The following is a 15,732-nucleotide window of genomic DNA, read 5'->3' on the forward strand; positions in this document are numbered from 1 at the left end:
TTTTTTTCTTGGGAAATCGTCAAAAAACCCGTCCCGCTGTGGGTGCAGCATGAGGGAGTGTCAGACTCTTACTGACTAAAACCCACCATATTATTCCTTCTTAAGCTCTCTGTATACCAGGGCCGCGGTAACTCTTTCGAACAATCCCGCAGCAAAGATAGCCTGAGTCTGATAAAGGACATAAGTAGGCTACTTTTAACCCGGCTGTGTTAAGTAGTTTTTACAGGACGTGGATGGAAACACGGGGAACAGCTAATATTAAATAAATAATTAATTCATCATCATCCTCCGAGCCTTTTCCCAATCATGTTGGGGTCGGCTTCCAGTCTAACCGGATTCAGCTGAGTACCAGTGCTTTACAAATAAATAAATAATTAATTACTACATTAATAAATAATTTAATACTCCAACAAGGTGGACAGACCGACCTTTTATAGGTCGCCGGAAGACGCTGGATGCAGGTCGCCTCCAACAGGTATCTGTGGAGATCTAAGGGGGAGGCCTATGTTCAGCAGTGGATGTCCTATGGCTGAGATGATGATGATGATGATGATGATGATGATGATGATGATGATGAATTAATTACTTCGTTGTTCGAATATCTATGTTTTTCTTTCAATACTCACTCAATAAAAATAGGACAAGTTAGTTGGAACGTTTGTTAAATAAAGCCTGTAGCCTTAATTCCGTTGAGCAGTGGAACATCTCTTGTAAAGTCGATCAGTCGGAGATAATGCACTTAGATGTTCGGCTAGTTGCACACAATGCATATTCAACGATTTTGTTATATACAACACTAGTTATTTCCTGCAGTTTCACTCGTGTTTCGCGAAAATATTTTTTCATTTATCTATACTAATACTAATATACTAATAATATTATAAAGAGGAAAACTTTGTTTGTTTGTTTGTTTGTTTGGTTGTATGGATAAACTCAAAAAATACTGGACAGATTTTAAATATTCTTTCACATTAGAAAGCTATATTATCTGCGAGTGACATAGGCTATATTTTATCCCGGTGCGGGCAGTAGCTCCGACGGGACGCGGGCGAAACCGCGGGAAAACGGCTAGTTCATAATATAAAACAAAAGCTTACTTTTTAAATCTATTTTTGTACCCGGATAAAGTAAAGCTCACCTATGTATGTCACTCGAGGATTGTGTGGCTTCCCAACCGTAGCTCTTTACAAGAAAATATGTTCATAATTTAGTACACATAAATGTCGTCTACTACTAAATCGATTGAAAAATTCTTTCACAGTTGCAAAGCTATATGCTATTATCGTATGGGAAGAAGTATGTATATTTGGGATTCGTGTGAAACCGCGGAAAACTGGTGGTTGGTTAAACAGGCTGCATATATTCAGATAAGTTATCGGATCTTATCACTCCTGCAGCTACTTCCAAGGCATTCCACCCAAACTGACATTAGCAAAAAGTAAGTGTTACTATTATAAATAATAAATTCGCGAACATTACGAAACAAGCACCGTGAAAGCAAGAATTATATTTGTTTCGAATTAAGGAAGATTTGATGCTGAGGCTCAAAGAGAAAAATAAATTAATACATTTGCCTTTTGCCTGTTAATTTGCGTAGTCAAACAGCTCATTACTTATTCATTATGCTCGGAGAGATGCGGGCGGACTCACTTGTTGATTGTGTACGCTGACGGCCCACGTGACATCACTGTGACGTCACTCACTGATACATTACGCTCTTAGAGCTCTGCCTCATTGAGACGCCATGGCGACGTCGCTAGCGGCTCAGGGGACTGGCTTCTTCTGACATCCAAAGGTCGCCAAGTCGAGGTCGAGTGGCCATGGCGTCTCGACAGTTAATTGTTTACGTCGTCGCTGAAGAAATCGCACGCTGACTGGCGACCACACTGGCGACTGAGTGAGCGAGATGCACTGTACCGTGTACATTATAGTGGCAACCGTGGCATCGTCGCCAAGCTGCCAGCGTATCGAAAAGCCACGTAGAGAACTGTAGCTCGTGGCCACGCTTCCAATTTGGTGACGTTGCCAAACCGTCGCCAAGTGAGTTAGGTACCATACATTTCAATATTAACTGCTTGAATACGTAGCCGGCGACGTCGCCATTGGTGTCCTAATGAGGCAGAGCTCTTATTGTAAGCTTTGGAAGAGAGCTGCTGACTACAATTGCCGTCCGCAGTGACTGCTTAAAAGCGATCGACATCTGAGGGTGATTGCATATGCTGCTACATAAATATATAGAATACATATGTATATAGAAACCAGTAGTGCAGCTGCGGCACATGCGGTCGGCAGTTGCAGTCAACAACTAGCTTCCAAACCGTATATTATACTGGAAGATTTCAAGATCCTGTCTATCCGGAGATCTGCTTACAAGAGATAGGGATTTCACATGCTTATATGGGGCTAATGTCAAAATCAGCCGATAAACGAGCTATTTAACAATGTACAGTTAGTGAGTGAACGGTTGTCCACGTAAAATGCAGGCTACAAGCTAAGCACGCAAACGTCAATTGACGATTGCAATTTAGTAAAAAAACTTAAAACAGTGAGCATGAAAAACAAAGCTTAAACTTTATTATATTTAAAATATATTTATTTCGCATATCTTTTTGCGTTTCTAGATTCATTCGTTGAATAATGCAGTACTGGGCGAGCCTAATGGCATAATTAGCAATTCTGTTTATTAGCTAGTAACGTCGTATACGAACTGATAATTTATAGAATCAAACATTAAAGACCGCACGCTCGGCAATATTGCCTTTGGTGTGGTTCAGTAACTTAACACTGGTTTAATTGCGTTAAATTTTAGTTTTTGGGAACAAAATCTGTTATTTATAGATTTCATACAGACGATGTTGTGCCAATTGGAACTACTGTTTGCACCCGGATAGCAAAGCATTAGCTATCGGTCAGTAAAAGTTCCTTCAAAATAGTTCTAGCGATTTCAGAGATTTACCCAGAATAAACTACAAAAAGAACAAATAAGCATAATATGTATCATTTTCATACTTTTGAGCAACGCATACAATGACATGTACATTTTACACACAAGTATGGTTAGACAGCTTTCGTGGAAGGTCTGTATTATTATACATAAACGTGGTCTGTATCCGACACAACTTCACTTTGTTCTCGATCCTTCCTCTCACATTTCAATATCCCGTCCGCTGTTAATACAACATTACCCATTTCTCTCGAAACAGACTATATTTACAACAGATGAAAGATAAAAAAAAATGGCGAATTTAATCAAAATTCTTGTGTTCATGTTACAACAAAGAAACAGGAACGTAGCCGAAGCTAATTATATTTTTACAACATCCAATTTAATCAGAAAGAAAATAACGTACATTTTTAATATTAGGCGAAAAGCGTCATGTTATCTCCGTGGAATAATACTGTCGATGTTTTTCCTGAGCCAAGCGCCGTGGTCTCGGAGGAAGGAAAGTTGAACGGAGATGTCATAAGGAAGGTAGGTTAGGCGCCGTCTTATAGGTCAAGTAATGGTGTCATCAGTTACTAGAACTAACTAGGCGTTCCTTGTCAAATCAAGACCAATCTTGAGATTGATTGGTGGTGTTGTTTTAAAATAAATGGGCGGATTCCAAAGAAGATTATAAGGGCGGAGCTAGAAACGTCAGTCCGTCAGTCAGGGTTAAAGCCTCGATGCAAACCAGGACTCGTCAACCTGGTCTAAGTTGACGTCATTCAGATGTGCTAAACCTTCATTGGTAGTAACATTCACGTGATGCTAGATTTTCAGCAAAAATATAAATCGGTTCTCTTGCATCAGGTTCCCGTCAATTAGAAACATGAAGAGAACGAGTCAAGACAAATTCAACGAGCCCAAACTCGATGGGTTTACTAAAAGGCAGTTCAGGGTTACGTCTCCTATTTTCGTGCCCTAACAGCAGACCAGCTCAGTGGTTCCAGAAGACACTAGTGTTTCAAATTTTAGATCCCACATATGTATGCTTGCAAGTAAACTGAGCGTGTAACATTCCTATCACACCTAACAAACGAGCTGATGACCTTGAAGACCTGAACCGATTTCCACCAAACATAGCTAAGAACACTCTCGACTGAGATTCATTTGGGAGCTGCAATGCCACATACGCACTCACACACACCAGACACGTCAAACTTATAACACCCCGTCGTTTTTGCGTCGGGGGTTAAAAACTGAGATTTGTCGAAACGTTCCACGTCCCCGGACCACCAGAATTTAGGCGCGCTAGTTTCTTTGGAGATTTTGCGTTATGACATATCCGATAGTCATTTTGTTCTCCGTGGCCGCAGCTTGGGAGGGGGGAAGATGGCTTGTAGAACAACTATTGTGAAGCTCTATCTACTCGCGTATTCTTGAGGGAAGGTACTCGAATAAGATAATTAATGCCACTCGATAAATTGAGAAAAGACAACGGGTACTGCACTATTAAGTCTGCCACTATACATTTTGCAATTATAGTACGGAAATTGTTATGTTATGAGGAACTTGGAAACTTACAGCATGTAGCCAAGAGCTATCATGAGCCAAATATCCTCATGTAGAATGGCATCCTTGACGAGAATTACTACTTTTTAAAAGTCTATTATTTAAAGCACAGGGAGCTAAGGCAACACATAGCTCATTCGGTCATTCTCGATCACACACGATATGACAAATAGACATACCTACGCATAAACTTGACTCACTCTTACATACCATATGTACAAGCGGTGCTCAACGCACCCTTAGTACAGGCAAAGACACTCCAATATCGTAGCCAGTTTTTTAAATTCTCTTAGCATTATCTCAGCCAAAAGACATCCACGACCTACCCCAAGCTAATTGAAAATTGCCAATGCTCTAAGCTTCAAAAGTAAGATCTAGTTAGGGATAACGTGTATTATTTATTTAAAGGTTATTGCCACATCACAAACATATAACGCAACTAGCCGTTTTCCCGCGGTTTCACCCGCGTCCCGTGGGAGCTACTGCCCGCACCGGGATAAAATATAGCCTATGTTACTCGCAGATAATGTAGCTTTCTAATGGTGAAAGAATAAAATCGGTCCAGTAGTTTTTGAGTTTATCCATTACAACCAAACAAACAAAGTTTTCCTCTTTAATATTAGTATAGATGTGACAATTAAGGCGTACATAATACTGGCAATACATCGGGTCGGAGTTATTTTACATAGGGAGCATACAATTTATAATTACAAAAATCTTGTTATCTTCTATGGTAAAGCTAAATCTCCTGTTTTTTGTCCTCAGGAGCGTCTCCTGCTATCGGTTCTCCCGCGTCACGTCGCCATGGAGATGAAGGCCGACATCGCCAACCAGCCGCGCCAGGAGCAGTTCCATAAGATCTACATTCAGCGCTATGAGAATGTCAGGTATGTACCTATAATTACCCTACAGGTCTGTTGATCAAGAGAGATCTAAGCAACGCTTGGCGTGTCAAGTCCGTGGATACCCATACACTATACTAGCAAACCTGGCGAACTTCGTTTCGCCACCAGATGGCTTCGTTTTATGTTACATTTTGTTTGGTGATTTTATTTTATTTATATGAATTTTCTTTGCTATAAACCTAACGCAGCTCGAGACCTTTCCAACGAATGCAAAACCGTGGAAATCGGTTCATGCGTTCTGGAGTTATAGCGTCAGGAAAGAAAACCCGACTTATTTTTATATAGTAGATTGTTGAGAAGCTCGTGGCGTAAGTAAAAGCCACACAATGTCGAATAGGTCTATGCACGACATCGCTGCGACAGGCTAAGGCGGCATGCGCAAGCCATTTCACGTTTCCCCAGCAATGGGCTGAGTCTCTTTACTTGATTGTTATGTAATTATTCATTGTACCAGTCTATGTAAAGCTATGTTTACTGGCTCCCGCTAAGCTAGTAAACAATGCCTTCAAAACAAATTTTTTTTTCTTTCGGAAGCCATTTCAAATTGGTGGGTCCTATCCATCTCTGGCAGTCGTTAGGTAGTCAGAAGCTAAAAGAACAACCACTTTGACCAAGGGATATTGAGTATCCCAAGTGACTGTGTCGAGGATGTCAAATAGGCAATTACTCCACAAACCTTATTTAACTTACACACACTTTAGAATTAATTTTTAACAACTTACATAGAGGAAGTTGTGCAATATAACAAGTTTAAGATCCTCTAATCAAGAAAGTTGGCTAGGCCTAGTCGCAGCTCATCATAAGTTAGCCTAACTGCGATGTAACTGCAACTTATAACGAACCGTTACCTGTTTAGTTAGTTTATACTTTCATGAATTCGTTTGGCTGTATCACTAGACTCGTTGGGTGTGGAGTTAGGCTGTCCACAGATGCGGAGCATAAGTATAAAACTATTGTTTTTTGCACATGGAACAAAATGTGGAATAATCTCATGAAATCAATCACATTGGTTAATGTTTTTCAATTACCTTAACATTACAACGATCACATGTTTAATCGGCATCAAAACGACTGAATATTTCGATTGATTTCAATATTTTCTTAAAAAAATATATGTATGTTCATTTTCATGTCGCAGCACGTTATGTTGTAGAACAATAATGGATAGTCAAAAGCCAATAGTTCTGTCAAAGATTGGTAAATGACAATTAAATAATACACCTAAATATTCATTAGACTAGCTTTTGCCCGCAACTTCGTTCGCGTGGAATAGTGACTACCAGCAGATTTTTGATTTGACCAATAGATGGCGCTATATGTCCGGAATAATTTTATTTTTATTTTTTTTGTAATAAAAACTATCCTATGTCCTTTCTCAAGTTTCAAACTATGTCTGTACCAAATTTCACACAAATCGGTTCAGTAGTTTAGGCGTGAAGAAAAGACAGACAGACAGACAGACAGACAGAGTTACTTTCGCATTTATAATATTAGTTTGGATAACTATTGGTTTACGTATGTGTAGCTATTAATCTAATCTATTGCCTCAATGCGCAGACAAGCTTCAATCTTGTGCGGATCGACACACACACCATTTTGTTACTAGTGATGAGACGATTAGTGATGAAGTTATCGATGATTTATCCTGATAATCGATAGTGAATATGAATAAGCTCGATTCGCTATATTTGCGCAAAGATTTAAGTAAATTTTTATCTTTGAAAGATTTTATCATATTGTATTCATTTTAATGTTTTCAGTTAACAGCGTCTTTTTACCCTTAAAATTGCTTGCACTTTAGAGAACAACAAAAATAAAACTATTCTCAATACATTAGCAAATGAAAAATCATTTGAACGTGTTCCATTGCGATAACACTTATCGATATTTATATAGTCTAAAGAAACACCACTCGATTCTCGATAAATATCGACTAGTTACAACACTATCTTCAATCGTAGCTATTCTATCAAATAATAGATTGTCTCTGCTTTAAGTAATTGCTCATTCTGAAATTACTCGAGTGATGTTCTTTGTCTGAAGATACACGTTTACTTTGAAGATAATTGACATATTTCTTTGAAATAAATAAATCTTTTGGCTTTAAAAATAAAAGGTAAGTCGTAGACGCCATTATTTTCGAGTGCACGAGCAATTCGGGTTGTTTAACGAGCTAACAAACTATAATCATTTGAAAGGACCTCATTATAATTTACTAGTTGTTTCCAACGGTTCCACCCGAAACATGGGAGAACTTCTTCCCTCATCATCCTCTGACCCAACTATGTTGGGGTCGGCTTCCAGTTTAACCGGATGTAGCTGAGTACCAGTGCTTTACAAGGAGCGACTGCTCTATCTGACCCCCTCAACCCAGTTACCCGGGCAACCCAATACCCCTTGGTTAGACTGGTGTCAGAATTACGGTGGTGGCTTCTGGTGTTAGGCTTCTGACTACGGTTCAATAACAGCCGGCACCTACAGTTTAACGTGCCATCCGAAAATTACTTCCCTCGGCCAGAAAAATAATATCCCTGAGTCTTTCCTGAAGTCAAATCCAAATTCATTTATTTTAGGTTCATAGACATCAGAAATTTAACTAACCATATCTGCATTTACCATATCCTACCATATGGCATGCAAAAACTTAAATTCTAAGAGAAAAGTCCTAGACTATCTGTGTAATAATTGTCATTTCAACTGGTTAAGTAGTTTTGGCGTGAAAGCGCGACAAACGGACGAGTCAATTTTGCATTTATACACTAATGATCTAAGGGGGGGGCCTATGTTCAGCAGTGGAGTCCTGTGGCTGAGATGATGATGATGATGATGAGTGTAGATTATTCTTAACAAGTACTCAGATGCTATATTAAAAGTATTTTCAAAAGAAGATATTGCTTAAAATGAGTTTTTTAAAATACTTCTATCAAACCCGTATTGAAAGGTGTTATCTGAATTGAATTTCGTCACATCCAGTCCCTGAGACAAATACTGGCACACAAGTATTCCTGAACTGCTGCAAATTTCGAATTTCTTTTGAATCGTATTTTGAAGGCTCGATAAATTTATGGCTCCCGGCCGTCGGAAAATCTGATAATCACTCTTACCCAGGTTACCCGGGTCTCTGAGTTGGGGAGGTCACATAGGCACTTGCTCCACGTAGAACACTGGTACTCAGCTTTTCCGGTTAGGTTAGGTTACTGAATGGATACACTGAATGGATTAGGTTATTTTTATTACAATTCGCCATAGAATATCATAAAGTATATGTGATATGATTTAAGTGATTGTGAACGACACACCCTGTACAGCTTATTCAATAAAATAAAATATAGACTTATTTTTATCTGTATGCAAAAAGTTATTTTCTCAGGAAAACGAGTAAAACTACCATCAGTTGCTTTTAAAAGAAGTACCTGCAGTGATTCATAGAAAAAAGATCTGACGTAGGATCTATAATAAGTCCCCTTTTCCTGGTTCAAAGCAATAAGTTAAACCACGTGAGGTTCAAGCGCGGTGACCGAGTGGGGCGGTCCTTCAGGCGACATCAAAGGAATCACATCTGGTTGCCAATCATATCGTTGTTGTGGACTATTGATTTGAATTGAATTGAAATTTTCGATTGATATATGAGAAGGGATGTGCTTAATGTTTGTTGATGTTGATATAGCAGTTTTTTTTATTGTCCCACTGCTGGGCACAGGCCTCCTCTCACACGGAGAAGGATTGAGCATTAATCACTACGCTTGCTCAATGCGGGTTGGTGATTTCGGACGTTATAGTCCAGGTTTCCTCAAGATGTTTTCCTTCACCTTTACACAAGCTTTTTACGTTTCTCGGCGTTCCTTTATATTTGACTGATGCCTACGGTTTCACCGAATTGCCGGGAAACTTCGTCCCGTACTCGGATAAAATAGACTAACTAGCTATGTTACTCGGGATTAATGTAGCTTTAAGCTAATGTAGTGAAAGAGTTTTTCAATTCGGTCCAATAGTTTCGGAGCCATTAGGCTACAAAAGAACAAAAACTGATTCCTCTTCATTATATTAAATTAGAGTTAAATCGGTTCAGCAGTTGTAATGTGAAAGCGCAAGAAAAAAACAAAGTTACCTAACTGTAAAAAAGTCTAAATATTATTCGCTTGTTAAGGTATTTTCATCATCATTAATTTAAGAGCCCAGCTCTTATTGGTGCAGCTCCTTCCATTTACACCTATCTAGCGCATTTTACAGATGTTATTTTACAGATGTTAAAATAGTTTCAATACCTACTAAATAGTTAGTATCACACAGTGACTTAGGTAATACAAGGAGATGTGGCTTCACACAGTTTCAATCCAATAGCTTCAATTACATTAATTGGTTCCCAGTAACGTATTATTCGACATAACTATGTGTACCTCAATGTATTGGAATTTACATAGAATTGTAGCTCGTCTGTTGTCCACGTAGAATAGGGTAGATCCCCTTTGAAACAATATTGTATTATAATAGGATGAAAGCCTTTGGATAAGGAAGACAATACAACAGAAATTATAGGAAAAATTACGGGCGATTTCAGGTCGGGTAAAACTAAAAAAATACGTTTTTGTACATAAATGCAAGAACCAAAGTTAAGAAACCGCAGTTTTAATACTATGTCTCATCATTAAGTTCCAGTTCATATCTTCCAGCTCCTATCATTTCGTCACTACCAGATTATTATCATCAGAACTACATACAGCTGCCAATTTTCGTAACGCCTTGATTCTTAGATTTGATTTTATCGTGATTTCGGAAGATGGTTTAATTAGTTACCTTACATTCCATTACATGATTACATAATTATACAAGTCGACCTAATAAAAACCTGTTAAAAATTGGTTTATCACGATTTCTAGCAAAACTAAAAATCCTATCAGCGATTTTACCCTCTCCCAGTTACCGAACTCAGAACTTTCTCGAAATGTGTGTGTTCTTCCCAAAGCGTATCATCCTATTATAAATCAACGATGATTTTTAAAATTTTCAAAAGCTGGATTTTCCTCACATATTCTGATTAGATCCCGTCATCAACAAGCGAGTTGTCGTGTTCCCTTGATAGATAGTTAGTGAACGTGTTGCAGTAAGTGGTCGGGATTGATGCACGCCAGTGTAATGCGTTGTGACGGACTATCGGCGGGCGCAGGCACTCTCACACTGATGGCTTGTTGTTCTATCAATATGTTTTAGTGTTTAAAAAGCTTTTTAGATGAATTTTAAGTGTATTGATGTGGGTTTTGATGCCTGAAATAAATTGATAAATTAAGAATGACCGTGTGCGGGTTACTTTCCTAGTATATCATGCACACTAATGGCAGTATATATATGTAGGACTAGCCGTTTTCCCGCAGTTTCACCCGCATCCCGTGGGAGCTACTGCCCGCACCGGGATAAAATATAGCCTATGTTACTCGCAGATAATATAGCTTTCTAATGGTGAAAGAATATTTAAAATCGGTCCAGTAGTTTTTGAGTTTATCCATTACAACCAAACAAGCAACGTTTTCCTCTTTATAATATTAGTATAGAAAAGGGTAAGGAAAACCGGATAATATAAAGTCTGAAATCCAGCAATAAACCCAGCATTACGTTTTTACTGAATAAGAATAGTGTTTTTACGAATTGAAAATATTATTCCTTTATTTTCTTTTTTGTAAATATTTTAATTCACTTTTCCCATGTAAAAACACTCAGAAATTTTAAGCTTAGTGTTAACAATGTTTTCATGAAAATATTTCACTCTCCACCTTTTTACAATAAGCCGCTTAAGTTAATAGTAAAAAAAATATGTTCTGACTGTTTGATTGTTGTTCGTACGCAAATAGTTAATGGCTAACAAAGCTATGAAGTTTATAAGTCAAATCCATTTGAAAATATTCATAATAGATGACTTGACTTTGATTATTCAGTTGTAAGCTAAACATTAACATCAACATATCATCATTGGAACATTCAAAGCCAAACTCAATTACGTTTATTGATTAAGCTAATTTAATTAGCTTCCTTCAATTAACGTTAATTACTTTGGACAGCACCCCCAAAAACGCCCCCCTTTCATCGCTTCGGAAGAAGAAACGGTGATGAACAAACTTCATACTACTTCCCTAATTCATTAGCGCATATAAAAGATTTTTGTAATAAATAATATTTGGTATAATACAAGCTGTTGATTTGCATCTGTGCCATATGCAAGGAGGTAATTATGCTAATGATTCTCGACCCAAATCAATAAAAAAATTGGTACGTAATTTTTTTTCTTTAATTTTTTTTTCGGAATTCCGTAAATGTCATCTAGCCTTATTTAAACTTGGCGCGTATGTTACTGGCCTTAAAACCGTGCTGCACCCTCACACAAACGCAAACACAAAGCATACGCAACGATCACTCATAAATTTCATTCATAAAATTGGATTACTTCTGAAATACCACGACATTACAATGACAAAAAAAGCAGTGCATATTACTTATTTCCCATCTACTGTAATTCCAATCGATTATTTACGTATTGTATGTCCTCCTCCTGAACTATGGCACAAATGCAAATCAACACCTTGTATAGTAATATTTGGTATACCTACAGATAGTACGTACGGCCCAATCATTATATCATAAACGTCGTACATCATGTAATATGGTACCCGCTACTCAAAGGACCTTTGGATGGAATGTAAATTATAGCTTAAATATACATTGACATCACATGACATACATCAAAAAATATTATGTAACATTATTTGCATCGCGAAACAACTAAAATTTCCAATGCTATGTGTTCAGATTTACGAGCCTATTCATATTTAATTAAACATAATAACATAATAAAATCCATTAAAACAACAGAAGCTAAAACTTAAACTCAATTAATATAAAACTACGTGGAAAATTGAATTTATAAAATATTCCATAAATGTGCGCAAATTGAATATTACTCGCGCAAATAAAACGTTGGAATTATTTTAAATAATATTACGGATCAGGTGCAGCGGATTATTGAAAATACCAATATTCGAGGAATTTAATATTCAGCTGTACGTGTTAGTTCTCGCTAGTGGAAAAGAAAATATAAAACAAAAATTAATCTGACTACGATAAATTAATAAATCTATTCGCTATTTTACAAGGAATTTCTATAACCGATCTATCCATTCATTTGCGATTAAAGATTGAATTCTGACATGGGCCCGTGCAATCATCTGACTAGCCGTTTCTCACCTATGTTGGGGTCGGCTTCGAGTCTAACAGAATGCAGCTGAGTTTCAGTCTTTTACAAGGAGCGACTGATTTTCTTAATAGACTGATTTTCCAATAAGCCCCTGGTCGGGCTGGTTGTCAGACTTACTGGCTTCTGACTGCTCGTTACAACTGCCAAAGATATTCAATGACAGTCGAGACCTCCAATTTAACGTGGCCTCCAAAACACAGTAATTGGTGTTCAAGATATACTTAGAAAGTACATACAAACATAGGAAAGTTGCATTGGTACTTGCCTGACCTTTTTTTTTCAACGTTCATCAAAAATCATCAAATGACCCCTCCCGCTGTGGGTTAGCAGCGGTGAGGGAGTGTCAGACTCTTACTGACTAAAAACTGTCGTGTTCCGTCGTAGGCCTTTTATGTGCCAGGGCCACGGTATCTCTTTCGAACAACCCGCAGCCCCCGTACTTGCCTGACCTGGAATCGAAGCCACACACTAATACTCGAGAGGTTGGTTCTTTACCCACTAGGCCACCACGTTAAATAACTTTGTCAAGTAAGCAAATTGGAGGACAGAAAGGTTATTGAAATCCACCGACAGTTGCCAAAACCGCAGATTTGAGTTGAAAGCCACAGGGCGATGTTCATAACTGATACTTTTAGAGAAACCATACAATATTTGCTCCTGACTTTTGCCGTGCCAGTGGTATGACTCGATGATAAAGGTGACCTCGGCATCGTGTAGGTAATATTTACAATTATTTTGAGATTTTTTTAAATATTTTTTTTCATTAATTTTCAATAGCATGTATCGTTAAACAAATATCTGAAAACTAAACGCTTTTCGTTTTTTTTTTTATTTAAAGTGCTGAAAATAAGCATTTTTTAAGTTTTTTTTACAAAAGACAGCCCCAAAAACGCCCGACCGTCACCATTTTCTATGTGTTTTTGCTGGGAAAAAGAAATGGGGGAGCAATCTCCCTAGCAACACAACTCTGTCTGTACGGTTTAAAACCAGTGTTTTTTTTTTCTATACATTCATTTTTCGCAAAGTAATTCAAAATTATATAATAAAATGTACATTATGTAAATTGACTTTCATAGCGTTAGGTTATGACATATAACCTAATTTTACATGAGAACCTACGTTATATTTTATGTGGAGTTAGTTGATCAGTAATGTACCGTACAGCCATTACTCTGAAGTGTCCTGTTGATGATACTGTGTATAACTGAAAAGTTATAAAACTATATGTATTTTATTAACTGACTTCACAAAATAGAAGAGGTTATTAATCGATACTGCATTTGTAATTTTTTGTGTCTTGGTCGCTCATATGTCAACTGATTTGTTCTTTTTTGCAAGGATATATTTTCCAAATGGGGTGATGATGAAAACCCTAAGCGATAGAGATACCTGTCGAAAATGGCGATTACCTCGGACTTATATTATTCTACTGACGAAAACTTTCATGAAACTGGAAAGCTAAAAAAAATTAAAAAGTTGTTGAGTAAAAGTTGCAACTAATAAACTGAATTAAAGCGAGCACTCTCAAAAAGAGCAAACATTTTTGTCCCCTACTGTAATGAATGCTACGACGCTACGGCGCTACACTCCGTAGCCCTTCGTAGCGCTACGAGTCAGTCCTTATGAATCGCAGTCCCATTTCTCTAGCGCTCTGTTAATAGTGTTTCAGTTGAAGTAAATTATGAAAAACCTACCAACTCCCGACGGAGAGGTTTCTTATTCAATTGAAAATATATTAAAATTAAATGGAGTCTTCGAGCAAAATTATTGAAGTTGCCCATCGCGGTGCTCGCTCCGGTCTTATTTCTCGTTGACATTTTAATATTTGCAAACATTTTCAAAATAGCGGGAAGGTGCAAAGTTTGCAGTTGGTGTATTTTGCTCCGTGTATTATGCAAGCGAGAAATATTTGCTGTCTAGAGTATTGTTTGTACGTACGTACAACGAATTTATATGCACTCGTAGTACAGAAAACTTTTAATATGGCGCTGTTGGTACATTTACTACTCGAATTCGTGAAGTTTCTGAAATGATATGTTCAATAAAGTATTTGCAGATGAACCAATTTGCCGAGTTTTCGATGCAATCGCTTAATTTGAATAGCTCGAACATTCTTTTGCGATGATAATCCGGACGCTTTGTTTCATAAACAGTCGAGATCGAATAGTTAAAATGTTTTCATTTGGTTCCTATATGAGATCAGCTAGCCGCCAAATATGATCGAACGTTACGCAGTTTGTTGTATTTCCATACATATTCACTCTTTTATTGCGTAATATGCATGCATATATGACGCTCAGTGACATTACAACAGTCAGTTTACTACAGAAGAAGCTACAGAAGAAATTAAACTGACCGTGCCTGACCTGGATCCGAACCAGCACACTCGTACTTGAGAGGCTGGTGTCCTAACCACTAGGCCACCACGTGTGATAGTCGTCTCAAATTGTAGATGCCTATGCACTGTGTCGCTATAACATAAGGACAGCCGCACTGTGGGTCCCGGGTTCAATTCCCGGTGCGGTCAACATTTCTGTGATGAGCATACTTGTTAGCTGTGGTTTGGGTGTTATAATATGTATAATTATGAGAATGTATACGTAAGTTTTGTGTAGTGTATCAGTTGTGTTAGCACCCATAAAACAAGCGCATAAATATTTATCATGGGGCTAGCCGACCGTGTGTGAAGGTGTCACGATATTTATTTATTATACTATAAAATGAACACAAATGGATGGAAAAGTTTTTGCTTCAGTCGACATAATTCGTGTGTTGCCTCATATAGAAATTGAGACTGCATTTAGCTCACAGTTAAATATTAAAGCGCGGTTGAAATGGCGTCGCGAACGTCAGCCGACGTTGCGGTCGTCTCATACTCGGCTTTAATATGTGCTTAGTGTATTAAAGGCATGTGTTAATAATGCCAAAGGACTATCCCGTAGAAAGGTAGATTAAAAAATACAAGAAAATGAATTAAACGCTGAATCAGTTTTATGCTACCTTTTGTCGTTGTGCGGGGGTAGTTCCTAAGGTAGAGAGGTTGGTTGTTTAAAAACTTCTCTAAACGAGAATCAGTTGTTATGCTACCTTTT

At 37.8% G+C, this 15,732-nt stretch overlaps 1 protein-coding gene across 1 annotated transcript in view; it reads left to right on the forward strand.

Moving 5' to 3' along the window:
• LOC124645095 (adenylate cyclase type 6-like) overlaps window positions 1–15,732 on the forward strand; it is a 329,505-nt gene that overhangs the window by 258,883 nt on the left and 54,890 nt on the right. The window contains exon 12 of the mRNA XM_047184835.1: window positions 5,261–5,382. Within this exon, the coding sequence (XP_047040791.1) occupies window positions 5,261–5,382 (122 nt within the window). The remainder of the gene's footprint in view (window positions 1–5,260; window positions 5,383–15,732) is intronic.

The sequence above is a fragment of the Helicoverpa zea genome, chromosome 31 (assembly GCF_022581195.2).
Source record: "Helicoverpa zea isolate HzStark_Cry1AcR chromosome 31, ilHelZeax1.1, whole genome shotgun sequence".
Lineage (NCBI taxonomy): Eukaryota > Metazoa > Arthropoda > Insecta > Lepidoptera > Noctuidae > Helicoverpa > Helicoverpa zea.